Here is a 26,250-nt window from a genome sequence, read left to right as displayed (position 1 = left end):
CATGTCTGTATATCATAACATCTCTCCTTTTGAAATGTTTTCTGTAGCATATGTGAAAGTGTTTAGATGTGTAGGCCGAAAAACCAACTTATTTACATACAATGGCAGATGGGAATATATGTACATGTGAAAACAGGTGTCTAATTTGCGAAAACAGAACACAGCAAACAAAACGTTCATAAGTCCAGTCTCTGGGGCTTGCGTCTGATCCTGGTCGACCGCCAGAGAGGTGGTGGTGGGGACGACGGCACCTTGATAGGCGGGATTGAAGCCGGACTGGTGGCCTCGTGGTTCGAGGTATTCAAGAGGTCGCACAATAACAGATGTAAACAACGAAGAATGTGATTGCGGGCAGGCAACTGTGCGCAGTGCCCATTTGTTTCGCCGCACAACAGAGCCATCAGCCATGCGCACAACATACGATCGAGGAGCCTGTCGAACAACAACAGCTGCAGCTGACTAGCCTCCATCAGGTAGCTTGATCCGGACAGCATCCGTCGGGGATAGCACAGGCAAATCGGTGGCATGAGCATCATAGCCCTGCTTTTGCTGGTCCCTGAGTTTCTGCACCTTCTGCAGCACCAGGAGGTCATCCAGATCAGGCAAGTGTATGGCTGGAAGAGTCGTCTGCAGGTCCCTGTTCATCGAGTTGAGCCAGTGACATGCCGGTAGACAGAGAGGTTGCCCTGTACGCAAGCAGCGCAAGGTTGACATCAGAAGCAGAATCCGCGGCCTTGCAGATGAGCTGTTTCACTATGTGTACCCCCTTTTTTCAACCTTCCCGTTGGACTGCGGGTAATGTGGGCTGGAAGTCACGTGATGAAACTGATATAAGTGGGCAAATCTTACCACTCTTGGCTGCTGAAGCAAGGACCGTTGTCACTCATGACAGTGAGTGGAATACCATGCCTGGAGAATGTCTCCTTACAGGCCTTGATGATGGTCTTGGATGTGAGGTCCGAGAGCTTCACGACTTCTTGGTAGTTGGAAAAATAATCAATGATTAACACAATCACGACCATTGGCGTGAAAGAGGTCGATGCCCACCTTGGACCACGGGGAGGTAACGATTTTGTGCTGCTGAAGCGTCTCCTTAGAACATAGAACATTACAGCGCAGTACAGGCCCTTCAGCCCTCGATGTTGCGCCGACCTGTGAAACCACTCCAAAGCCCATCTACACTATTCCCTTATTGTCCATATGTCTATCCAATGACCATTTGAATGCCCTTAGTGTTGGCGAATCCACTACTGTTGCAGGCAGGGCATTCCACGCCCTGACTACTCTCTGAGTAAAGGACCTACCTCTGACATCTGTCCTATATCTATCTCCCCTCAATTTAAAGCTATGTCCCCTCGTGCTAGACATCACCATCCGAGGAAAAAGGCTCTCACTGTCCACCCTATCCAATCCTCTGATCATCTTGTATGCCTCAATTAAGTCACCTCTTAACCTTCTTCTCTCTAACGAAAACAGCCTCAAGTCCATCAGCCTTTCCTCATAAGATCTTCCCTCCATACCAGGCAACATTCTGGTGAATCTCCTCTGCACCCTTTCCAATGCTTCCACATCCTTCCTATAATGCGGCGACCAGAATTGCACGCAATACTCCAAGTGCGGCCGCACCAGAGTTTTGTACAGCTGCAACATGACCTCGTGGCTCCGAAACTCAATTCCTCTGCCAATAAAAGCTAACACACCGTACGCCTTCTTAACCCTCTCAACCTGGGAGGCAACTTTCAGGGATCTATGTACATGGACATCGAGATCTCTCTGCTCATCCACACTACCAAGAATCTTACCACTAGCCCAGTACTCTGTATTCCTGTTATTCCTTCCAAAATGAATCACCTCACACTTTTCTGCATTAAACTCCATTTGCCACCTCTCAGCCCAGCGCTGCAGCTTATCTATGTCCCTCTGTAACTTGTAACATCCTTCTGCACTGTCCACAACTCCACCGACTTTAGTGTCATCTGCAAATTTACTCACCCATCCTTCTACGCCCTCCACCAGGTCATTTATAAAAATGACAAACAGCAGTGGCCCTTGCGGTACACCACTAGTAACTGGACTCCAGTCTGAACATTTCCCATCAACCACCACCCTTTGTCTTCTTCCAGCTAGCCAATTTCTGATCCAAACTGCTAAATCACCCTGAATCCCATGCCTCCATATTTTCTGCAGTAGCCTAACGTGGGGAACCTTATCAAACGCTTTACTGAAATCCGTATACACCACATCAACTGCTTTACCCTCATCCACCTGTTTGGTCACCTTCTCAAAGAACTCAGTAAGGTTTGTGAGGCACGACCTACCCTTCACAAAACCGTGTTGACTATCTCCAATCAAATTATTCCTTTCCAGATGATTATACATCCTATCTCTTATCAACCTTTCCAAGACTTTGCCCACAACAGAAGTAAGGCTCACTGGTCTATAGTTACCGGGGTTGTCTGTCCTCCCCTTCTTGAACAAGGGGACAACATTTGCTACCCTCCAGTCTTCTGGCACTATTCCTGTAGACAAAGATGACTTAAAGATCAAAGACAAAGGCTCAGCAATCTCCTCCCTAGCTGACCAGAGAATCCGAGGATAAATCCCATCCGGCCCAGGGGACTTATCTATTTTCACACTTTCCATAATTGCTAACACCTCCTCCTTATGAACCTCAAGCCCTTCTAGTCTAGTAGCCTGAATCTCAGTATTCTCCTCGACAACATTGTCTTTTTCCTGTGTGAATACTGACGAAAAATATTCATTTAGCACCTCTCCTATCTCCTCTGACTCCACGCACAACTTCCCACTACTGTCCTTGACTGGCCCTACTCTTACCCTCGTCATTCTTTTATTCCTGACACATCTACAGAAAGCTTTAGGGTTATCCTTGATCCTACCTGCCAAAGACTTCTCATGTCTCCTCCTGGCTCTTCTTAGCTCTCTCTTTAGGTCCTTCCTAGCTAACTTGTAACTCTCGAGTGCCCTAACTGTACCTTCATGTCTCATCTTTACATAATCCTCCTTCTTCCTCTTGACAAGTGTTTTGACTGCTTTAGTAAACCACGGTTCCCTTGCTCGACCACTTCCTCCCTGCCTGACAGGTACATACTTATCAAGGGCACGCAGTAGCTGTTCCTTGAACAAGCTCCACATTTCCATTGTGCCCAACCCCTGCAGTTTTCCTCTCCATCCGATGCATCCTAAGCCTTGCCTCATCTCATCATAATTGCCTTTCCCCTAGATATAACTCTTGCCCTGCGGTATATACCTATCCCTTTCCATCACTAAAGTAAACATAATCAAATTGTGGTCACTATCATCAAAGTGCTCACCTACCTCCAAATCAACACCTGTCCTGGTTCATTCCCCAGTACCAAATCCAATATGGCCTCACCTCCCGTTGGCATATCTACATACTGTGTCAGGAAACCCTCCTGCACACATTGGACAAAAACGGACCCATCTAAAGTACTCGAACTATAGCGTTTCCAGTCAATATTTGGAAAGTTAAAGTCTCCCATAACAACTACCCTGTTGCTTTCACTCCTATCCAGAATCATCTTTGCAATCCTTTCCTCTACATCTCTGGAACTTTTCGGAGGTCTATAGAAAACCCCTAACAGGGTGACTTATTTTTACTGTTTCTAACCTCAGCCCATACTACCTCAGTAGACGAGTCTTCATCAAATGTTCTTTCTGCCACCGTAATACTGCCCTTGACTAACAATGCCACCCTCCCCCTCTTTTACCACCTTCCCTGAGCTTGCTGAAATATCTAAACCCCGGCACCTGCAACAACCATTCCTGCCCCTGCTCTATCCATGTCTCCGAAATGGCCACAACATCAAAGTCCCAGGTACCAACCCATGCCGCAAGTTCACCCACCTTATTCCGGATGCTCCTGGCATTGAAGAAGACACACTTTAAACCACCTTCCTGCCTGCCGGTACACTCCTGCAACTTTGAAACCTTACTCATGACTTCACTACTCTCATCTTCCTGTATACTGGAGCTACAATTCAGGTTCCCAATCCCCTGCTGAACTAGTTTAAACCCTCCTGAAGAACATTGGAAAATACCCCCCTCCCCCTCCCAGGATATTGGTACCCCTCTGGTCCAGGTGTAGACCATCCCGTTTGTAGAGGTCCCACCGACCCCAGAATGAGCCCCAATTATCCAGAAATCTGAAACCCTCCCTCCTGCACCATCCCTGTAGCCACGTGTTCAACTCCTCTCTCTCCCTATTCCTCGTCTTGCTAGCATGTGGCACAGGTAACAACCCAGAGATAATAACTCTGTTTATCCTAGATCTAAGTTTCCACCCTAGCTCCCTGAATTCCTGCCTTACATCCCTATCCCTTTCCTACCTATGTCGTTGGTACCTATGTGGACCACGACTTGGGGCTTGTTGCTAACTTTGGTTGGCTCTTAATTCGAAATGAAAAATGAAATGAAAATCGCTTATTGTCACAAGTAGGCTTCAAATGAAGTTACTGTGAAAAGCCCCTAGTCGCCACATTCCGGCGCCTGTTCGGGGAGGCTGGAACGGGAATTGAACCATGCTGCTGGCCTGCTAAACCAGTTGCTCTGTTTCTATAACCTTTGCTCTAGAGTGACCAGGTATCTTTATGATACCACCACGAGGTTCAAGTACTGATCAATAACTCGACACACTAATTAGTAAGATTCAAATCAAAACACATTTATTATACACAGTCAATCACTACTCATGCATAAAATTCTACTTACTAGACTATCTCTAACGCTAAAAAGGCCTATACTTAGCTTTGGGACTGGCCCACCAGGTCAGGGGAACAAATGGCCTTTCATTCGTTTATGAGTCTGCAGGATTCAAAGCTGGTATGGACAGGTAGCTAGGAGCGCCTATCTCGTAGCGTGCGTTGACTGCAGACTTACTTGGTTGTGCGGCAGCTAGGCAGGTCACTGTCAAGGGTTGTTTCGCGCTGCTGAGTGACCCTGCCAAGAAGAACAAATTGAACTTGGGGGCTCTACTTTACAGTCCCCAGGGGCTTCGCGCCGTTCGGGGTGGACCCCGTATCTGGTTCCAAATGATTGGACTACGTTCCGATCACTTGGATCGATTTCTCCAATACTGGAGTTGTTCCCTGATAGCTGGGCGGTCCATGAGTGTCCTTTGGCCTTCCTTTGTCTTGGCTCCTGCTGGCGCCGAGGAGTCTGGCTTGGCTTTATTTCACTTACATGTTTCAATTGTACCCGGGGATCGCTCATTAGTATGCAGATGGCTGTGAGTTTCAGTGCTGTCTGGGCTTCTGCAAGTTCTAATACACAGGAGACTTTGCACTTGCTAGTTTTTCCTGGCTTGGCTGAATTTCCCTGCATTCTTTGCGGATCTCCATTTTAAGTCGGGAAGTGGCCAACCCAGGTGGCTACAGGCTGCTCCCCCCTCCCCCTTAAGGATCCCGAAAACACGATCCGAGACACACATCCTTGCTCTGTGCTGCTGGAAGCGCTGACAGGTCGGACAGTTGAGCACCATATTTGAGATGTCCTGACTAATCCCAGGCCAGTAGTCAGCTTGCCTGTGGCAGCACGGTGGCGCAGTGGATTAGCACTGCGGCCTCACGGCACCGAGGTCCCAGGTTTGAGCCCGGCTCTGGGTCACTGTCCGTGTGGAGTTTGCACATTCTCCCGTGTTTGCGTGGGTTTCGCCCCCAGAACCCAAAAATGTGCAAGCTTAATTGGAAAAAATGAATTGCGTACTCTAAATTTTTTTTTTTTTTAAAGTAGACAGCTTGTCTGGCTCTGCGCCTGCACTTCTCGACACCCAGATGTCCCTTGTGGATTTGCCGGAGCACCAAGCTCTGGAGACTGAGTGGAATGACAATGCGGTCCAGCTTGAGGAGGATACCATCAACCACCGTCACGTCGTCCTTCACATTGAAGAATTGAGGGCACTGCCCTTTTTGCCATCCATTGGCAAGGTGGCGCATGACATGCTGCAGAAGAGGGTCTTTGGCTGTCTCGTCGCGAATGTGGATCACGTATTCATCCGATGCCGGGAGGTTGCTGGCCCATAGCTGCACTTGTGATTCGATCTGTTGGATGAATGCCGGTGGGTCAGCAGGCAAGGTTATGGAGCGGGACAAGGCATCCGCAATAATGAGCTCCTTGCCAGGCGTGTACACGAGTTCACAGTCATACCTTCTGAGTCTGAGGAGGATGCGCTGCAGCCGGGGCGTCATGTCGTTCAGGTCCTTGTGGATAATATGGACCAGAGACCTGTGCGTCTCGACGGTGAACGTCGGCAGGCCGTAGACATAATCGTGGAACTTGAGAATTCCAGTAAGCCGGCCCAGGCATTCCTTTTCAATTAGGGCGTACCGCTGCTCGGTGAGTGTCATCGCCCGTGATGCGTAAGCAACCGGTGCCCAGGATGAGGTGTCACCGCGCTGGAGCAACACCGCGCCGATGCCGTCCTGGCTCACATCTGTCAATATTTTTGTTTCCCTGTCAGGGTCAAAAAATGCCAATACAGGTGCAGTATTGAGCTTGACTTTCAGCTCCAACCACTCTGCTTGATGAGCTGGCTGCCACTCAAAGGCCGAAGACTTTTTCACAAGGTGTCTGAGGGCCGTGGTGTGTGAGACCAGGTTTAGGATAGACTTGCCCAAAAAGTTTACCATGCCTAGGAGGCGCAGCACCACCACCTTCTTGTCTTCAGGGGTCTTCATGACTTTGATGACCTTGTCTGTGTCCGGGCGCACACCCTGCTGAGATATCTGGTCACCTAAGAAACTTGTGTGTCGACATGCCAAAGCAACACTTGGCCCTGTTCAGCTTGAGGCCATTGGCATGGACACGGCGGAATACCTGCTGGAGACGAGAGATGTGCTCTTCGGGGGTTGTGGACCATACGATAACGTCGTCCACAGACACACAAACCCCTTCAATGCTCCATGGTTCTATGGAAGATCTCCGAGGAAGAGACGATGCTGAACGGCATACGATTATAGCAGTACCTGCAAAACGGTGTGTTGAAGGTGCAGAGCCTTCTGCTGGACACACCCAGTTGGATTTGCCAGAATCCATGTGATGCATCTACCTTTGTGAAAAACAGGGCGTGTGCCATCTCACTTGCGAGTTCCTCGCACTTCGGGATCGGGTAGTGTTCCCGCATTATATTCTGGTTGAGATCCTTGGGATCAATATAGATGCGCAGCTCCCTCGAAGGCTTTTTTACACAACCATTGAGCTGACCCAGTCAGTCGGTTCTGTAACTTTGGAGATGATGCCCTGGTCCTGAAGGTCCTTCAACTGCGCCTTCAGGCGCTCCTTCAGTGGAGCCAGGACCCAGCGTGGTGCGTGGACCACAGGCGTGTCATCAGGCCATTGCAGGATCTTGTACCGATATGGCAGAGTGCCCATCCCCTCAAACACATCCGTATACTGAGCGAGGATGTCGTCAATGCCGGCTTGAAGATCCACGTTGGGGGAGGTCACGGTGTAGACCCGCTACACAAGGTTTAGCTGCTTGCATGCATGTGCGCCGAGCAGGGAGGCCCTGTCTGGCTTGACGATTTCAAACCTTAGCCTTGCGTGAATGCTCCAGTTGGAGACGAGCAGCTGGCAGGATCCCAGTGCTGTGATGGCATTGCCGTTATAGTCCAGGAGCTGGCAGGCTTCTTGATACGGTTGAAATAGAGCCTGTCAAAGCAGATTGGCAGAACCACCTCTGTCCAGCTTGAACTGGAAAGAGCATTGATTTACTTGCATCACCGCACGCCATTCGTCCGCAGAATCCACTGAGGATGGGCAGGCTCCGTGATGATGTCAGTGAGGCATGTTCACGTGTCGCACATGCGCAGTGCGGTCGGCACACGTTTGCACCTGCGCAGTGTGGTGATCGGCCGCTGCGTTATCCCATTCGCATCGCGCATGCGTGGGGCTCCGGGAAGAGCGCGCAAAATGGCCGCTTTCATCAATGCTGAGGCGCTGCATTTGGGAGATGGCTTGCACACTCTGCCTCATGGGAGGCACGTTTCTCACTTTCAGCCGATTTGTATTGTGAATACGGATTTTTGGCGTGCTCATGCTCTGTACATGTTTCAATCGTGACTGACAGAGTCATATGCTTGATTTTTAAAAGCTGCTCTCTCAGAGGATCAGAGTGAACTCCAAAAACGATTTGGTCTCTGATTATGGAGTCAGCAATATCACCAAAGTTGGAGGACAGCGCTAGTAGACGGAGATGTGTTAAGGAGTTGAAAGATTCATCTTAACCTTGTAGGCGCTGTTTGAATATACAGTGCTCGAAGATTTCATTGGTGCCCACTTCACAATGACTATCAAACTTGTCCAGGATGGTCTGAAACTCTGTCTTGTCCTGGCCTTGGGTGAAGTTAAACCAGTTGAAGAGTTGGATAGCTTGATCCCCCGCAGTTGAGAGAAGCGCGATCTTTCTTGTATCAGACGCACCCTCGAGGTCTGAGGCTTCGATGTACAGCAGAAACCTTTGCTTGAAAGTCCACCAGTTGGCACTGAGATTGCCAGACGTCCACAGCTGTTGAGGAGCCTGGATCTTCTCCATGGTGTCGGGATACATTTGCTGGTTGTCACGGAACAGATTGAGGTAAACCACCTAGGGATAGCAGTCTACTGGTACCATGTCATGTTAAGCACACTGAGATAACACGGGCTGCAATGGGATGCAGTTACTGAAATATACTCCAAACCTTTAAGTTAGTTCAATTTGATTTATGGAACCTGTCACACAGTTAGCTCCGTTCTCTATGAGTTCGACTCTCTGCTAACCGAAGTGTGATTGCTCTGTCTGACTGAACCAGACTAGCTCTTAGCCACGTGCTGTAGGTGTTATGTGATATATACACCTGACTCACCCTGTAGATGTCCCCAGTGGAAAGAGGCGGAGTGTGAGTGCCTCGTGCCTGTTATAGTGGGAAACCACCCCCAAGTGTTCTGCCTGCTGGTTGGTTATGTGCTGTTCTCTGTGTTCATTAGCTGCCTGTCTGTATCTCATTATGTGCATGTCTGCATATCATCATAGATTATCATAGAATCTACAGTGCAGAAGGAGGCCATTCAGCCCATCGAGTCTGCACCAGCTCTTGGAAAGAGCACCCTACCCAAGGTCAACACCTACACCCTATCCCCATAACCCAGTAACCCCACACAACACTAAGGGCAATTTTGGACACTAAGGGCAATTTAGCATGGCCAATTCACCTAACCTGCTCATCCTTGGACTGTGGGAGGAAACCGGAGCACCCGGAGGAAACCCACGCACACACGGGGAGGATGTGCAGACTCCGCACAGACAGTGACCCAAGCCGGAATCGAACCTCGGACCCTGGAGCTGTGAAGCAATTATGCTATCCACAATGCTACCGTGCTGCCCTATATATCATGACAGTAATGTTCCATTCATTCTTGTTTTTTGTATCATTGAGGTTTACGCATTGGTTTGATCTTGTGTTGGAGGGAAGCCATGTAATTCCCAATAGGGAAAGTGGCCCACTCAATTGTGTCTGGAAGCAGTTCATGTTGTAACATGTTGTGTTGGTTTGGAGATACATCAGGATTTTGGGTATTCTGAACCGCTAGTAGTGCATCTTTTATTCGGACCTGTGCTCTCAGTTTCACTTTGCCTGCTTTCCCACTGCCTTTTGATGTGCCTCTTTTAAGAAAAATAAATCATTTCCCGCATCCTTACTCCAACAACAAAATGCAACCCAACGTATTTGGAGGTCTGTATTTTCCTGGCTTTCCTGAAAATACTGAGAACCCCAGGCACAAAGACGTACATTTTTAAGATTGCAAAGTCACAAGGTACTAAATGAATACTTTGCATCAGTATTCACCAAAGAGAAGGAATTGGTGGATGTTGAGTCTGGGGAAGGATGTGTAGACAGCCTGGGTCACATTGAGATCCAAAAAGACGAGGTGTTGGGCATCTTGGAAAATATTAAGGTAGATAAGTTCCCAGGGCCTGATGGGATCTCCCCCAGAATACTGAAGGAGGCTAGAGAAGAAATTGCTGAGGCCTTGACAGAAATCTTTGGATCCTCACTGTCTTCAGGTGATGTCCCGGTGGACTGGAGAATAGCTAATGTTGTCCTTTGTTTAAGAAGGGTAGCGAGGGTAATCCAGGGAACTACAGGCCGGTGAGCCTGACGTCAGTGGTAGGGAAATTACTGGAGAGAATTCTTCGAGACAAGATCTACTCCCATTTGGAAGCGAATGAACGTATTAGTGAGAGGGAGCATGGTTTTGTGAAGGGGAGGTCATGTCTCACTAACTTGATAAGAGTTTTTCGAAGAGGTCACGAAGATGATTGATGCAGGTAGGGCACTGGATGTTGTCTATATGGACTTCAGTAAGGCCTTTGAAAAGGTCCCTCATGGTAGACTGGTACAAAAGGTGAAGTCACACGGGATCAAGGATGAGCTGGCAAGGTGGATACAGAACTGGCTAGGTCATAGAAGGCAGAGAGTAGCAATGGAAGGGTGCTTTTCTAATTGGAGGGCTGTGACTAGTGGTGTTCCGCAGGGATTAGTGCTGGGGCCTTTGCTGTTCGTAGTATATATAAATGATTTGGAGGAAAATGTAACAGGTCTGATTAGTAAGTTTGCAGACGACACAAAGGTTGGTGGAATTGCGGATAGCGGTGAGGACTGTCAGAGGATACAGCAGGATTTAAATCGTTTGGAGACTTGGGCGGAGAGATGGCAGATGGAGTTTAATCCAGACAAATGTGAGGTAATGCATTTTGGAAGGTCTAATGCAGGTAGGGAATATACAGTGAATGGTGGAACCCTCGAGTATTGAAAGTCAGAGAGATCTAGGTGTCCAGGTCCACAGGTCACTGAAAGGGGCAACACGGGTGCAGAAGGTAGTCAAGAAAGCATACGGCATGCTTGCCTTCATTGGCCGGGGCATTGAGTATAAGAATTGGCAAGTCATGTTGCAGCTGTATTGAACCTTAGCTAGGCCACACTTGGAGTATAGTGTTCAATTCTGGTCGCCACACTACCAGAAGGATGTGGAGGCTTTAGAGAGGGTGCCGAAGAGATTTACCAGGATGTTGCCTGGTATGGAGGGCATTAGCTATGAGGAGCGGTTGAATAAATTTGGTTTGTTCTCACTGGAACGACGGAGGTTGAGGAGCAACCTGATAGAGGTCTACAAAATTATGAGGGGCATAGACAGAGTGGAGAGTCAGAGGCTTTTCCCCAGGGTAAAAGGGTCAATTACTAGGGGGCATATGTTTAAGGTGCGAGGGGCAAGGTTTAGAGTAGATGTACAAGGCAAGTTTTTTACACAGCGAGTAGTGGGTGCCTGGAATTCACTGCTGGAGGAGGTGGCGGAAGCAGGGACGATAGTTATATTTAAGGGGCATCTTGACAAATACATGAATAGGATGGGAATAGAGGGACCCAGGAAGTGTAGAAGATTGTAGTTTAGTCGGGCAGAGTGGTTGGCACGGGCTGGGAGGGCCGAAGGGCCTGTTCCTGTGCTGTACTGTTCTTTGTTCACCTTGTCATGATGTGTGCTGTGCGCATGTGAGCCATCAGCAGATCAGAGTGAAATGAAAAATAACTCAAGCAACAACAAACAACCTAGACTACTGGAGGGAGAGAGATGGACAATGCATAAAGATGCAGAAGCTGTACCACAATTCCGGACCACTGATCTTACCAAATTTCTGAGTACTGGACTAAAAGGTTACAATGTTTATGTGGGGGGAACTTTCTGTCAATATTTTGAATATTCCCCTTGCTTTGATTTTTCATGGGCTACCTGAGATATTTTTAAAAAATATTTTTGTTCACATTTTCAAAATGTTCACATTTTTACAGCAACAGTACTCAACGCCCCCCCAACCCCTCACTTCGGCCGCACCTAGGTCTCCAAAATATAAAATGAACGCCCCCATCTCTGGTGGAACCTTATCTGCCACTCTGAGAGTAAAGTTCACCTTTTCTGAGGACAAAAATTCCAACAGGTTTCCCCCAGCCATGCCAAGGCAGGGGAGAAGCTGACCTCCACCCCAACAGAACCTATGAGCAATCAACAAGGCGAAGGCTAAAGCGTCTACCCCTTAACCCGTCTGCAACTCCGATAGGTCTGACACCCCGACTATGGCTTCTAGGGCTCCAATTCCATGTGCAGAACCTCAGACATGGTGCTGAAAAGCGTCCCCCAATATCTCTCCAATTTCGGGCAGGACCAGAACATATGGACATGTTTGGCTGGGCCCCTCCCACACCACTCGCAACTATCCTTCACCCCGTCAAACAGCTGGCTCATCATCTCCTTTGTTAAATGTGCCCTATACACCACTTTTAGTTGAATCAACCTTAGCCTTGCACCCGAGGTCGAGGCATTGACCCTTCACAGCACACCATAATCCTTCAAGTCCCATCCCCAGCACTTCCTCCCACTTGGCTTTAATCCCTTCCATAGACGACTTGACCTCCTCCATCATCCTACCATAGATCTCTGAGATGACCCCTCTCTCCCACTGACTGCACCTCCTCCAACATTGAGGAAGACGATGCCACCAGAAAACTCGGGAAAGCCTTTCTTGCAAAATTCCACACCTGCATATACCTAAAGCGTTATAACCCATGCTTCACCCCCAACTCCTACAAATTTACGAATCTCCCCTCCTTCATCTCTTTTACTCCTTTCTCCTCTCATTCCCTGGCTCAAACCAATGATTCCCTCTTATCGGCATCACCCTCGACCCTACCCACAACTTGAAGTGCTGTCGAAATTGCCCCCAGTTCTTCAGCGTGGCTACCACTACTGGATTCCTGGCATATTTCCCTGGGGCAAGTAGCAACAGCGCAATTTCCCGCGCCCACAGCCCTGACCCCTTACAAGACCCCACCTCCATCCGCACCCACAAAGCTTCCATCTCCTTACTCCAGCCCCTCGCCTTCTCTGCATTTGCTGCCCAGTAGCAGTGCGACAAATTCGGAAGAGCCAAGCCCCCCGATTGTCACCCCCTTAGGAACTCCGTCTTCCTTATCCTTGCAACCTTCCCTGTCTACACAAACAACGAGACCAGCCTATCCACCCCTCGACAAAATGTCCTTGGCAAAAAGACCGGACGAAACTGGAACAAAAACCGAAACCGTGGCAAAATATTCATTTTGATTGGCTGACAAAGGGAGACTACCCCACGTTCCTAAATGCTCATTCTTCACCTTCCCCCATCGGGCTCGTGAAATTTAGCTTATGGAGTCATGCCCGGTCCTGCTTTTATGCACCTCCCAAGTACCTAAAGTGAATTGTCGCTACTCTAAATAGCAACCATTCCACTCCTGCCCCTACCCCTGAATGAGCCACGATAAAATACTCACTCGACCCTAAATTCAATTTTCTATCTTGAAAACGCCCCAGATTTCCCTAGCAACCCCATTATGTCCCTCACCAATGAGCCCGGGCCTGTAATTTACAGCAGTAAGTCATATGCGTACAGAGATACCCTATGCATAAAGACTGGCACTAAGAGTTTCTATCGATATGTGACGAGAAAGAGATCGGTAATGACAAATGTAGGCCCCCTGCAGACAGAAACAGGGTAACATATCATAAGGAACAATGAAATGGCTGAGCAATTGAATACATACTTTGGTTCTGTCTTCACAAAAGAGGACACAAATCAGATACCAGAAATGTTAGTGAATGAAAGGTTTAGTGCGAGTGAAGAACTGAGGGAGATCAATATTAGTAGAGAAATTATGCTGGGAAAGTTGATGGGATTGAGGACGGATAAATCCCCAGGGCCTAATAATCGGTATCCTAACGTGCTCAAGGAGGTTGCTCTGGAAATAGTGGATGCATTGGTGGTCATCTTCCGGGATTCTATAGACTCTGGAACAGTCCCTGCAGATTGGAGGGTAGCTAATGTCACTCCAATATTCAAAAAGGGAGGTAGCGAGAAAGCAGGGAATTATAGACTAGTAAGCCTAACATCGGTAGTGGGGAAAATGCTTGAATCTATTATCAAGGACTTTATCGCGGAACATTTAGAAAGTAGTGGCAGGATCAGTCAGAGTCAGCATGGATTTATGAACGGGAAATCATGCTTGGCAAATCTGTTGGAATTCTAGAAAGATGTAACTAGTAGAGTTGACGAGAGGGAGCCAGTCGATGTGGTCTCTTTGGACTTTGTGCAAAATTGAAGGCCGTGGGATTGGGGGGTGTATTGAGGTGGATAGAAAGCTGGTTGGCGGAGAGGACACAAAGATGAGGAATTAATGGGTCTTTTTCAAATTGGCAGGCAGTAACTCGTGGGGTGCCACAGGGATCGGTGCTGGGACCTCAGCTATTCATTCACAATATATATTAATGATTTGGATGAGGGAACAAAATATAACATCACAAAGTTTGCAGGTGATACCAAGTTGGTTGGGAGGGTGAACTGTGACGAGGATGCAGAGATCCTACAGCAAGATCTGGACAGGTTGGGTGAGTGGGCAAATCAATGGTAGAAGCACTATCAGTATCAGTGTGAGGTTATTCACTTTGGAAGCAAAAACAGGAAGACAGATTACTACCTGAACGGTTGTAAATTGGGAGAGGGGTGTGTACATCGGGACCTGGGTGTCCTTGTGCACCAGTCGCTGAAGGTCAGCATGCAGGTGCAACAGGCGGTAAAGAAGGCTAATGGTATGTTGGCCTTCATTGTGAGAGGTTTTGATTACAGGAGCAGGGATGTGTTGTTGCAATTATACAGGGCCTTGGTGAGGCCACACCTAGAATATTGTGTGCAGTTTTGGTCTCCTTTTTTGAGGAAGAATGTTCTTGCTCTCGAGGGAGTGCAGCAAAGGTTTACCAGACTGATTCCAGGGATGGCGGGACTGCCATATGAGGAGAGATTGATTAGGTAAGGTTTGTTCTCACTGGAGTTTAGAAGAATGAGGGGGGATCTCATAGAGACTATTTAAAAAGTGCAGCCTTTGAAAGAGATGGTGGTGAGGTTGAGCTGGTGTCATATATGTGAGACCTGATGCTTTGTTTTCAGAAGAGGTCCCCTGCTACCAGGAACAATGTGTAGTTGAGAAATAAGAGAGAGCTAGGGGAACTGTGTTGGGGGGGGGGGGGGGGGGGGGAGGGTGGAAATGTCGTGAGAACAACAGTGATATTGATGCATTAGCGGGAACCATTGCAGGTGATTCTTTGGCTAAAACTAGATGGACAAGAATGGAACCAGCTAAATGCAGTTCCACCCAGTGGTGACTTGTTAACCAAATTAAAGGCTGAATCCAAGTTCTCCTTTAGTCATAGTCACACAGGATGTCATTTATGACTTTGGTAAGATATGTTTAAGTACTGTGATTGGATGGAAACCTAATTTGAAAGTTTCAAACATGGAACCTGGGGAAAAATCAACATCCTTTTGGAGTTATGGGCACATTCAAGGACTTTTAAGAGGAAAGAGGTTGGAGATGGGGTGGTAACCAGTCCAGATTCTGGAAAATTGGAGCTCACGTGATATTGCCGTGTTGTAATAAGAAAATAGCTTCACAATTATTAGTTAAACAGTTCTTAAATTAAAAGAAAAACTTTAACTCACTCTCTGCAGCTGCCACTATATATATTCCAACAAAGCAACCAAATGCAGTTCAAAATACATTCAAATAAAGTTAGAAATCGGGATTACTTGCTGTATATTGTAGACCTTTGGAGAGAAACCCTTTCAGGAACAACCTGAAAATCCTTCTGTCTTGTCAGACTCAAATCCTAATCTCCAAGCGAAACCACAGACAGATCTGGCCCTTCTCATTAATTACATCATCTGAATCCATCCAAGTTGTCCCATGACCTTCTTAGCTAGGGCTAAACACCATCCCATATAATCATCTACACCCCAGGGATCCTCCAAAAACATAAACAATATTCGATTAGCCATTTCTCTGTGAACCGGTAAATGGGTAAAATCGCTGATTACCTCACCTTTACAACATCTTGATTACTGCTTTAGCAGGCATACTGCTTGTATGTATTAGAACGCAGGGTTTCTTTTTAAAAATAAATTTAGAGTACCCAATTATTTTTTTTTCCAATTAAGGGGCAATTTAGCGTGCCCAATCCAGCTACCCTGCGCATCTTTGGGTTGTAGTAGTGAGACCCATGCAGACATGGGGAGAATATGCAAACTCCACTGACAGTGATTCGGGGCTGGGATCGAACCCGGGTCCTGCGCGGCACGAGGCAGCAGCGCTGACCACTGCGCCACTGAGCCGCCTAAGGTTTTTTTATAACATTACTACAACAAAATATAACTTCCTACATTCATCACAATATTGTCTAGCTGAGATACATTTGCTTTTGCAAGTCCTTGTGCTGCTGACCCCAACAACATTCAATGCAGATTTGAACTTTGTGTCACAAACTGTGCTAAAGATGAACATCTGTTTATTTTGATAGTACTTTAGGGAGGATTGTCGACTCCCAACATTAGAACAGTTTGCTGAAGTCCAAAACTGCGGATGTTTGCATAAAAGCAAATTACCATAGATGCTAGAATCTGAAACAAAATACTGGACAATCTCAGCAGGTTTGACAGCATCTGTAGAGAGAGAAGGGACCTAATGTTTCTCGTCTGGATGTGTGGAGAGAGAAGGGAGCCTGGATGACACTTTGTCAAAGAGTCATCCCGACTCAAAATGTTAGCTCCCTTCTCTCTCCATTGAGGATGTATATTCTCAGAATCACTGAATCCTCATAGTGCAGAAGAAGGCTATCCAGTCTGCACCGGCTCAATGAAAGAGCATTCTAATTAATCCCACTTTTTGGCCTTACCCTCTAACCTTGCACATTATTTATTTTCAGAAAGCAATCGCATTCTCTTTTGAATACCTTGATTGAGCCTGCCTGCACCACCCTTTCAGCAGCAGTTGTCTTTTGATAATTAAAAGAGGAAAAGGGAGATACCACTGGATGTGTTTTTCCAAGGTGAAGCTTGCACTTTGCAGTTTATAGTGTAGGTCAATGCAATTGTCAATGCAAAGTGGAAGAGCTGAGTGGCAGTATTTGTTATAACACGGCCAAGGCAATACTAACATTGCATTTCAGTTTGTGAATTTGTCCCAAGGCCAAGGACTTGCCTAGGGTGAAAAGGGATGTATGAGTGATAAAAACTGCAGCCAGAATGAGCCAAAATTTATCCAAATAGCTAAAAATTGGTGTCATAATATCTTCAGATTGTTTGGAAATCTTCCATTGACTCTCTACTCGAGGCTGTCAAAAATGTACAGATGCATGAGACATCAAATTGGTAACTGGAAATAATTGAAGTTCACAACATTAATGTTTTCCCACCGTTTTTATATTTTTGTAATCTGAATATTTAGCATGTCAAAACGAAAAGAAGACCTTTCTGAGGGAACAGTACCCCTAAAGAGAGTCAAAACTGAAAACACAAAGGACTGTGATGCTGATGAAGCCAACAGGAGCAATGGGAAAGCTGTGACGACTAATGGACAAAGCGGTGACAATCTACCTCCAAGTTCACTCTTGGTAAATATTTATCATTCGTAGAAGTTAGATTGCATAAGTTGGACACTTCCCTAAGTTGAAAATGGTCAGTAAAGGTGCATTGTTTTTGTGGACCTCTTGGTGTCTGACTAGAACAATATTCCAGATAGATTTATCATGTTGTTTGTTAGTTTCTCTGAACAAATAGGGAAGGATACCCAAGAGAGATTTTTAAGAGCAATTAAACCAGATAAAGTAGGCTGTTTCACGTTGAATTTATCAAGATTCAGAGATAAATATAGAGTATAATGTTGGATCATCAAAATTGCACCATTTGTGAAAGAGGCACTGGATGTACAAATCCTGATTACATTGATTCTGTAGCAACCCAACCTATAAGTAAATGTGTGCTACTTCAGTGTTATGAATACGGCATTTTATGCTTTGTCTGTTTCATTTTTCTTTTGATTTGATTTATTGTCACATGTACTGAAGTACAGTGAAAAGTATTTTTCTGCAGCCAAGGGAACGTACACAGTACGCACAGTAGACAAAAAAAACCTAATCGACAAAGTACATTGACAAATGGTACATCGCCAAACAGTGATTGGTTACAGTGTGGAACAAGGGGCCAAACAAAGCAAATACATGAGCAAGAGCAGCATAGGGCGTCGTGAATAGTGTTCTTACAGGGAACAGATCAGTCCGAGGGAGAGTCGTTGAGGAGTCTTGTAGCTGTGGGGATGAAGCTGTTCCGATGTCTGGATGTGCAGGTCTTCAAACTTCTGTATCTTCTGTCTGATGGAAAGGTCTGGAAGAAGGCAAAGCCTGGGTGGGAGGGGTCTCTGATAATGCTGTCTGTCTTCCTGAGGCAGCGGGAGGTGTAGACAGAATTAATGTGTGGGTGGCAAGCTTGTGTGATGAGTTGGGCTGAGTTCACCACACTCTGCAGTTTCTTGCGATCTTGGGCCGAGCAGTTGCCACACCAAGCTGTGATGCAGCTGGATAGGACGCGCTCTATGGCACATCTGTAGAAGTTTGTGAGAGTTTGATGCAGACATGCCAAATTTCTTTAGCTTCTGTAGGAAGTAGAGACGTTTTTGGGCTTTCTTGACTGTTGCATCAATGTGAGTGGACCAGGACAGATTGTTGGTGATGGTGACCCCCCAGGAAATTAAAGCTATCGATAAGGTCCACCTCGGAGACATTGGTGCAGGTGGGAGTGTGTGTCGTGCTACGATTCCTGAAGTCAATGATCAGTTCCTTGGTCTTTCTGACATTTAGGGAGAGGTTGCTTTCGGTTTCTGATTCGTAGTCTGATTCGTCGTTGTTTGAGATATGACCCACCACAGCAGTATCATCCGCAAACTTATAGATTAAGTTGGAGTTAAATCTTGGCACACAGTCGTGTGTGTGAAAAGAGAGTCCGGTAGAGGACTGAGCACTTATCCTTGTGGGGCCCCGGTGTCGAGGACTTTTGTGGAGGAGGTGCTGTTGCCTATCCTGTCAGATTGGGGTCTGTTGGTGAGGAAGTCAAGGATTCAGCAGCACAGGGAGGAGTCAAGTCCAAGATTGCAGAGTTTGACTATACGTCTTGACGGGATAATGGTGTTGAAGGCGGAGCTGAAGTCTATGAACAGCAGTCTTACATAGGTGTCCTTGTTGTTGAGGTTTTTGAGTGTTGATTGTAGAGCCAGGGAGATAGCATCTGCTGTGGACACGTTGCGTTGATAGGCGAACTGCAGTGGATCGAGACCATCTGGGAGGCTGGCGTTGATCCGTCTCATGACTAGCCGCTCAAAGCATTTCATGATAACAGACGTCAGGGCCACCGGTCGGTAATCGTTGAGGCAGGCTACCTTGTTCTTCTTTGGTACTGTATTATGGTGGTCGTCTTGAAGGAGGTGGGAACCTTGGAGCGGAGGAGTGAGGTGTTGAAGATGCCTGCGAATACACTCGCCTGCTGGTCTGCACAGGCTCTGAATGCTCGCCCAGGGACTCCATCGGAGCAACTCGCTTTCCACAGATTCACTTTCAAGAAGGCAGCTCTTACCTCTGAGGCTGGAATAATGGGTATGGGTGTGTCCAGGGCTGTTGGGGCAGGTGGCACTGGTGCATTGGCTGACTGCTCAAAGCGGGCATAGAACTTGTTCAGTTCATCGGGGATGGAAGCTCCAGCCCCAGATATTCCGCCTGGCCTTGCTTTGTAGCCTGTGATCTTGTGTAAGCCCTGCCACAGTCGTCGTGGGTTTGTGTCGTTGGCCTGGGACTCTAGTTTGATGTGGTATTGTCTTTTGGCATCCCTGATGGCTTTCTGCACGTTGTACCTGGATTTCCTGTATGACTGGGGTTGCATGGCTGTGTGTACTGTCCTGTTCAATGTTGCCTGTTATGTGCTGCTAGTACTTTCCATTGAATTGGTAATCTTGTTTAATTCCACCAGTGATGCAGTTATGCTTTCATTGGTCTTTGTTTGAGTCTTTGATCTTTCATTTTTCCCATCATTATTGCCTTGCCTAGACCCCTTTGGATCTATATTCCTGTCCTTGCTTATTTAAAAAAAATAACTTTTTTTTCTTAAAACAGCCATGCAGCACTTTCTAAGTAAGGGCAGATTTGATACAGAGTATCACATCTAAAGGGATATTCTCCTTTTCATTTTGTGTGTGCCAAGAATATGTCTGAACAAATAAATGGTGATGGACGTGGTATTGTTATTTTTTTTAAAATCACCATCGGGTGTTTGTAAAATGTTTTGTAATTCAATTTCAAGTTCAACGTAGGTCTAATCAAGAATAATGAGTTACATCTGTATGGCAGTGATGTGTTTAAAGCTATTTTGGCTAATTCAATTAGTGATCCTTTAATTTTTTTATGCGTTTGGGGGAAAGGTAATAAAGGATTCTGTTATTATTTGTACTGGTGTATTTCAAATCAAAGTTCATTCTTTGTTGGCAGGAGAATAAAGTTTTACAGTGGGTAAACGTGAGAGTTGAGCTTTTCTTTCTTAAAAGTCACTTGTGGCTACTTAGTACTGTAATACCAGTAACTTCCAACTGCCAAGCGTAGTGTCATTTGGTGGCTGAGGAAATGACAGTAATTAAAGAAGTCTAAGCAGCAGCAGAATTTGTCATGTTTAATGAGCAGAGCCACTGTCTTCAATAAGTGGTTTACAGAATACTGTTTAAAACTTGCTGTTTGAAATGAGGCACTCGTATCGCTCAAGGGAGGATGTTACCAAATCTGCAGCGGTTTTTTGAAGTGTCATTGATATTTTGCATGCTTCACATTGTAGGTTGTTATCTTGAACAGCAGCAGTATAGTTATACGCTACACATTTCTCCCAACTATTTAATTTCTATAGATCTAATCTGGATTTTCTTGTTTCAGAATGAAGGTGACGTAGGAATAATTGAAAGTATTTCATTGAAAAATTTCATGTGCCATTCTTGCCTTGGACCATTTAAGTTTGGACCCAATGTGAATTTTGTGGTTGGAAACAACGGAAGTAAGTGTTAGCAACTGTTAGTTTCTGTTAAAATGATTTCTGTGCCTTCAAATGGATAAAATATATACTGGATAATGATCTTTATTAGTAGACTTACATTAACACTGCAATGAAGTTAATGTGAAAATCCCCCTAGTCGCCACACTCCAGCGTCTGTTCGGGCACACACGGAGAATCCAGAATGTCCAATTCACCCAACGGCACGTTTTTTGGGACTTGTGGGAGGAAACCCATGCAGACACGGGGAGAACGTGCAGACTCCGCACAGAGAGTGACCCAAGCCGGGAATCGAACCTGGGACCCTGGTGCTGTGAAGTAACAGTGCTAATCACTGTGCTCCATTTCCTTGGTTGCCCATACCCAATGCTGCCTTAACACACAACCTGCTTAAATTCTTGATGACAAAGATTCTTCACCCTAAACATCGATTTATGTTTCTAATTAATGATGTTGTTCTGTATCATTTTGGCCAAATTTTCCACCATTTTAAGTTTTTTCTCATGTTTAACAATATTGCACTGATGCAATAGTGACACTGATCTTCAAAGATAAAATTACTTCTCTGGCAACCTGCTGATTTCAATCTGCTTGAGTTTGAATATATGCCTCTTGCGGGCTCTTTTCCACAGCAGTGTACTATCAAGTTGTGAAACTATCTTTCTGAAATAGATTACCAAAGAATTAATGCAAGAATCAACTAAAATCTTGTTTCCATCTGTCTGTAGGTGGAAAGAGTGCTGTACTGACAGCCCTCATTGTAGGGCTTGGTGGAAAAGCTACTGCCACAAACAGAGGATATTCTATAAAAGGATTTGTAAAAGATGGTCAAAAGTAAGGTTTAATTTTACTCGTGTCTTTTTGATCTTTTTTTGTGGATCGAATATAGTAGTTGATTGCTGAAATTATTTAATTTCTACATTTAACATTTTTTCTTTCCAAGAGGGACGGAAACCAATCTGATCAAAAAACAATTAAAACAAAATCAGGAGTCTGCAACATGTCTACGTGTAAGCCCTCTTGTGTATATTTCTAAACGACTGCATTATTCACCATTAACCTCCAAGCTTTCTGCAGAAAATGAATCTGACCATCCTAAAATGCAATATAGGGATTCCTAACCATTTATCTTTGACCATACAGATGTATGTGTTGGAGCATGACTAAGGCATGTGTACTTTACAGAGGAGAGAGGATTTTAATCTGCAGCAGCTAAAATCTTATATATGTCAATACCCACAATCCACATCATTGAATTGCTTGGAGGTTGGCATTGAGAATCTCTGGTTCATTATTACGAAAATTGTAAAGTTTATTTTTGGGTAATACATGATGCTTATATTTTATCATTAGTACAGTGTTTCACTCTTAGTTTGTCTGGCTTAGTGGCTTATATGGAGTGCTACACATAATCCGTTTCATTTATTTTAAGTTTTATTTTCACTGTCTGGAACCCCATTTAAAATTATAGTGTTAAATTTGAATTGTCCATTAAATTAACTAGTTGGGCAGCATAAGAGTATTTAAACAATGGCGATTGATAAAGTTGTTAATTTAAATTTCTAACCTGAATTTGTAGTTCTGCAGATATTTCAATAACCTTGAGAAACAGAGGACCTGATGCTTTTAAACCTGATAAATACGGGCAGGCTGTCATTGTGGAACAACGTATTTCTGGGGATGGAATAAGACAGTACAGATTGAAAAGTCAATCAGGTAAAATGGGTAGTCTGACTGTTTCTGCCAACCTGCTATTTGTAATTATGCTTATTTTACAACCGTAGAGTATTCAAACTTGGACCAAATTGGAACAAATCACACAGTAGAATGTAGTGTACACGGATTTTAGTAAGGCATTTGATAAAGTTCCCCATGGTAGGCTTATGCAGAAAGTAAGGAGGCATGGGATAGTGGGAAATTTGGCCAGTTGGATAACGAACTGGCTAACCGATAGAAGTCAGAGAGTGTTGGTGGATGGCAAATATTCAGCCTGGATCCCAGTTACTAGTGGCGTACCGCAGGGATCAGTTCTGGGTCCTCTGCTGTTTGTGATTTTCATTAATGACTTGGATGAGGGAGTTGAAGGGTGGGTCAGTAAATTTGCAGACGATACGAAGATTGGTGGAGTTGTGGATAGTAAGGAGGGCTGTTGTCGGCTGCAAAGAGACATAGATAGGATGCAGAGCTGGGCTGAGAAGTGGCAGATGGAGTTTAACCCTGAAAAGTGTGAGGTTGTCCATTTTGGAAGGACAAATATGAATACGGAATACAGGGTTAACGGTAGAGATCTTGGCAATGTGGAGGAGCAGAGAGATCTTGGGGTCTATGTTCGTACATCTTTGAAAGTTGCCACTCAAGTGGATAGAGCTGTGAAGAAGGCCTATGGTGTGCTCGCGTTCATTAACAGAGGGATTGAATTTAAGAGCCGTGAGGTGATGATGCAGCTGTACAAAACTTTGGTAAGGCCACATTTGGAGTACTGTGTACAGTTCTGGTCGCCTCATTTTAGGAAGGATGTGGAAGCTTTGGAAAAGGTGCAAAGAAGATTTACCAGGATGTTGCCTGGAATGGAGAGTAGGTCTTACGAGGAAAGGTTGAGGGTGCTAGGCCTTTTCTCATTAGAACGGAGAAGGATGAGGGGCGACTTGATAGAGGTTTATAAGATGATCAGGGGAATAGATAGAGTAGACAGTCAGAGACTTTTTCCCCGGGTGGAACAAACCATTACAAGGGGACATAAATTTAAGGTGAAAGGTGGAAGATATAGGAGGGATATCAGAGGTAGGTTCTTTACCCAGAGAGTAGTGGGGGCATGGAATGCACTGCCTGTGGAAGTAGTTGAGTCGGAAACATTAGGGACCTTCAAGCAGCTATTGGATAGGTACATGGATTACAGTAAAATGATATAGTGTAGATTTATTTGTTCTTAAGGGCAGCACGGTAGCATTGTGGATAGCACAATTGCTTCACAGCTCCAGGGTCCCAGGTTCGATTCCGGCTTGGGTCACTGTCTGTGCGGAGTCTGCACGTCCTCCCCGTGTCTGCGTGGGTTTCCTCCGGGTGCTCTGGTTTCCTCCCACAGTCCAAAGGTGTGCGGGTTAGGTGAATTGGCCAATGATAAATTGCCCTTAATGTCCAAATTGCCCTTGGTGTTGGGTGGAGGTGTTGAGTTTGGGTAGGGTGCTCTTTCCAAGAGCCGGTGCAGACTCAAAGGGCCGAATGGCCTCCTTCTGCACTGTAAATTCAATGATAATCTATGATTAATCTAGGACAAAGGTTCGGCACAACATCGTGGGCCGAAGGGCCTGTTCTGTGCTGTATTTTCTATGTTATTTAAATACTTTGAATAATTGTGATTCTTTTAATTTGTTCTAATCCATATAAAACTGGGACATATCTACTTTCTGATTTGGAAATATGAAATCATCTTGAGTGTTGAATCAGAAGAAGCAGACAAAATTAGGGAAATTTAAATGCCTTTCTGACCATGTATTTTTTGATAAGGTGACATTGTTATTCAAAGTAGATTACAGAATGCATAACTTAGCAGTGGGATGTGACACAGAAACATAGAAGATAGGAGCAGGAGGAAGCCATTTGGCCCTTCGGGTCTGCTCCGCCATTCGTCTCAATCATGGCTGATTGACCAACTCAATAGCCGAATCCTGCTTTCTCCCCATAACCCTTGATCCCATTCGCCTCAAGTGCCATATCTAGCCGCCGCTTGAGTGTATTCAATGTCTTAGCCTCAACTACTTCCTGTGATAATGAATTCCACAGGCTCACCAGTCTTCGGGTGAAGAAATGTCTCCTCATCTCTCCTAAATGGTCTACCCCAAATCCTCAGACTGTGACCCCTGGTTCTGGACACACCCACCATCGGGAACATTCTCCTTGCACCCACCCTATCTCATCCTGTTAGAATTTTATAAGTCTCAATGAAATCCCCCCTCATTCGTCTGAACTCCAGCAAAAACAATCTTAACCTTGTCAATCTCTCCTTATACATCAGTTCCGCCATCCCCGGAATCACCCTAGTAAACTTTTGCTGCACACCCTCAAGAGCAAGAACACCCTTCCTCAGAAAAGGAGACCAAAACTGCGCACCATATTCTAGGTGCGGCCTCACCAAGGCCCTGTATAATTGCAACAACACATCCCTGCTCCTGTACCCGAAACCTCTCGCAATGAAAGCCAATATACCATTAGCCTTCTTTACCGCCTGCTGCATCTGCATGTTAATCTTCAGCGTTTGGTGCACAAGGACACCCGCTGCGCACACTCCTCTCCCAATTCGGATAGTAATCTGCCGCCTTGTTTTTGCTTCCAAAGTGAAAAACCTCGCATACTATTGTGTTCAGGTTCTTTGCATCAGTGGATTATTAATTGGTGGAGAAATTGAGCTTTGTACTTGCGCATTATACCAATTTGTATACTGGCTTTAAGTGAAAGTTCCATATGCTCGTTATGCAATTTCAATGGACAATCATGTTCCCGATTGTTTGTTTTCTCTAGGGCACCTAATTTCCACAAAGAAAGAAGAACTCAATACAATATTGGACCAATTTAATATTCAGGTATGTTTTTCCCACCAACATTCGTATAAACGAACACATGGTTTTTATGTGATGCAATGTAGTTAGATAATTAGATAAAGTTGAGCTGTCTAATACTAGCCAATTTCACAGCATCGTTACATATTGCATTTATGTGTGTTTTTGAATGGCCAATGAGAATTCGGTAATATTTTCATGAACCATGAACACAGCATTATACGGTAGTGACAGGAGTTTGTTAATATGTTCTTTTTTTTTTAATTGATTACACCGTTCATTAAAAAGCCAGTAAGAAAAGATTCACTTGCCAATCTTTTCTAATAATTCCAAACTTGACTAAGATGCGTCAAATGTTATCATTCCAATCTGGACCAATTTTCATCTGGCTCTGTGAGCTGTGACATTTGACATTATCATTTTGACTTTTTTGTTAAATGCATGCAACTTTTTTTCATGTAATGCCTTGATTACCTACTGTATTTCATAACTACACTCTTCCTGTTGGTGAAATCATCTGGAAATACCATGTCAGGTTCTACATGTACACTGACATCCAGCACTACCTCCCTAACACCTCTCTCAATCCCTCCACTGTGAATGATTTGTCACAAAATACAATACTGGGTGAGCAGAAATTTCCTTTAACCAAATATCGGAAAGACTGAAACCATTGCCTTTGGTTTCTACCACAAACTC

General features: G+C 45.3%; 1 protein-coding gene across 3 annotated transcripts in view; it reads left to right on the top strand.

The window, feature by feature from the left end:
- The window catches only part of LOC140410571 (structural maintenance of chromosomes protein 6-like), a 166,782-nt gene that overhangs the window by 6,442 nt on the left and 134,090 nt on the right, over positions 1-26,250 (top strand). For all 3 annotated transcript variants that reach the window (XM_072498831.1, XM_072498833.1, XM_072498832.1), the window contains exons 2-6: positions 17,370-17,535; positions 20,884-21,001; positions 21,727-21,832; positions 22,578-22,714; positions 25,514-25,575. In XM_072498831.1, the coding sequence (XP_072354932.1) occupies positions 17,371-17,535; positions 20,884-21,001; positions 21,727-21,832; positions 22,578-22,714; positions 25,514-25,575 (588 nt within the window). In that variant the 5' untranslated portion in view covers position 17,370. The remainder of the gene's footprint in view (positions 1-17,369; positions 17,536-20,883; positions 21,002-21,726; positions 21,833-22,577; positions 22,715-25,513; positions 25,576-26,250) is intronic.

The sequence above is a fragment of the Scyliorhinus torazame genome, chromosome 4 (assembly GCF_047496885.1).
Source record: "Scyliorhinus torazame isolate Kashiwa2021f chromosome 4, sScyTor2.1, whole genome shotgun sequence".
Classification (NCBI taxonomy): domain Eukaryota; kingdom Metazoa; phylum Chordata; class Chondrichthyes; order Carcharhiniformes; family Scyliorhinidae; genus Scyliorhinus; species Scyliorhinus torazame.
This window is presented reverse-complemented; position numbering and strand designations above follow the sequence as displayed.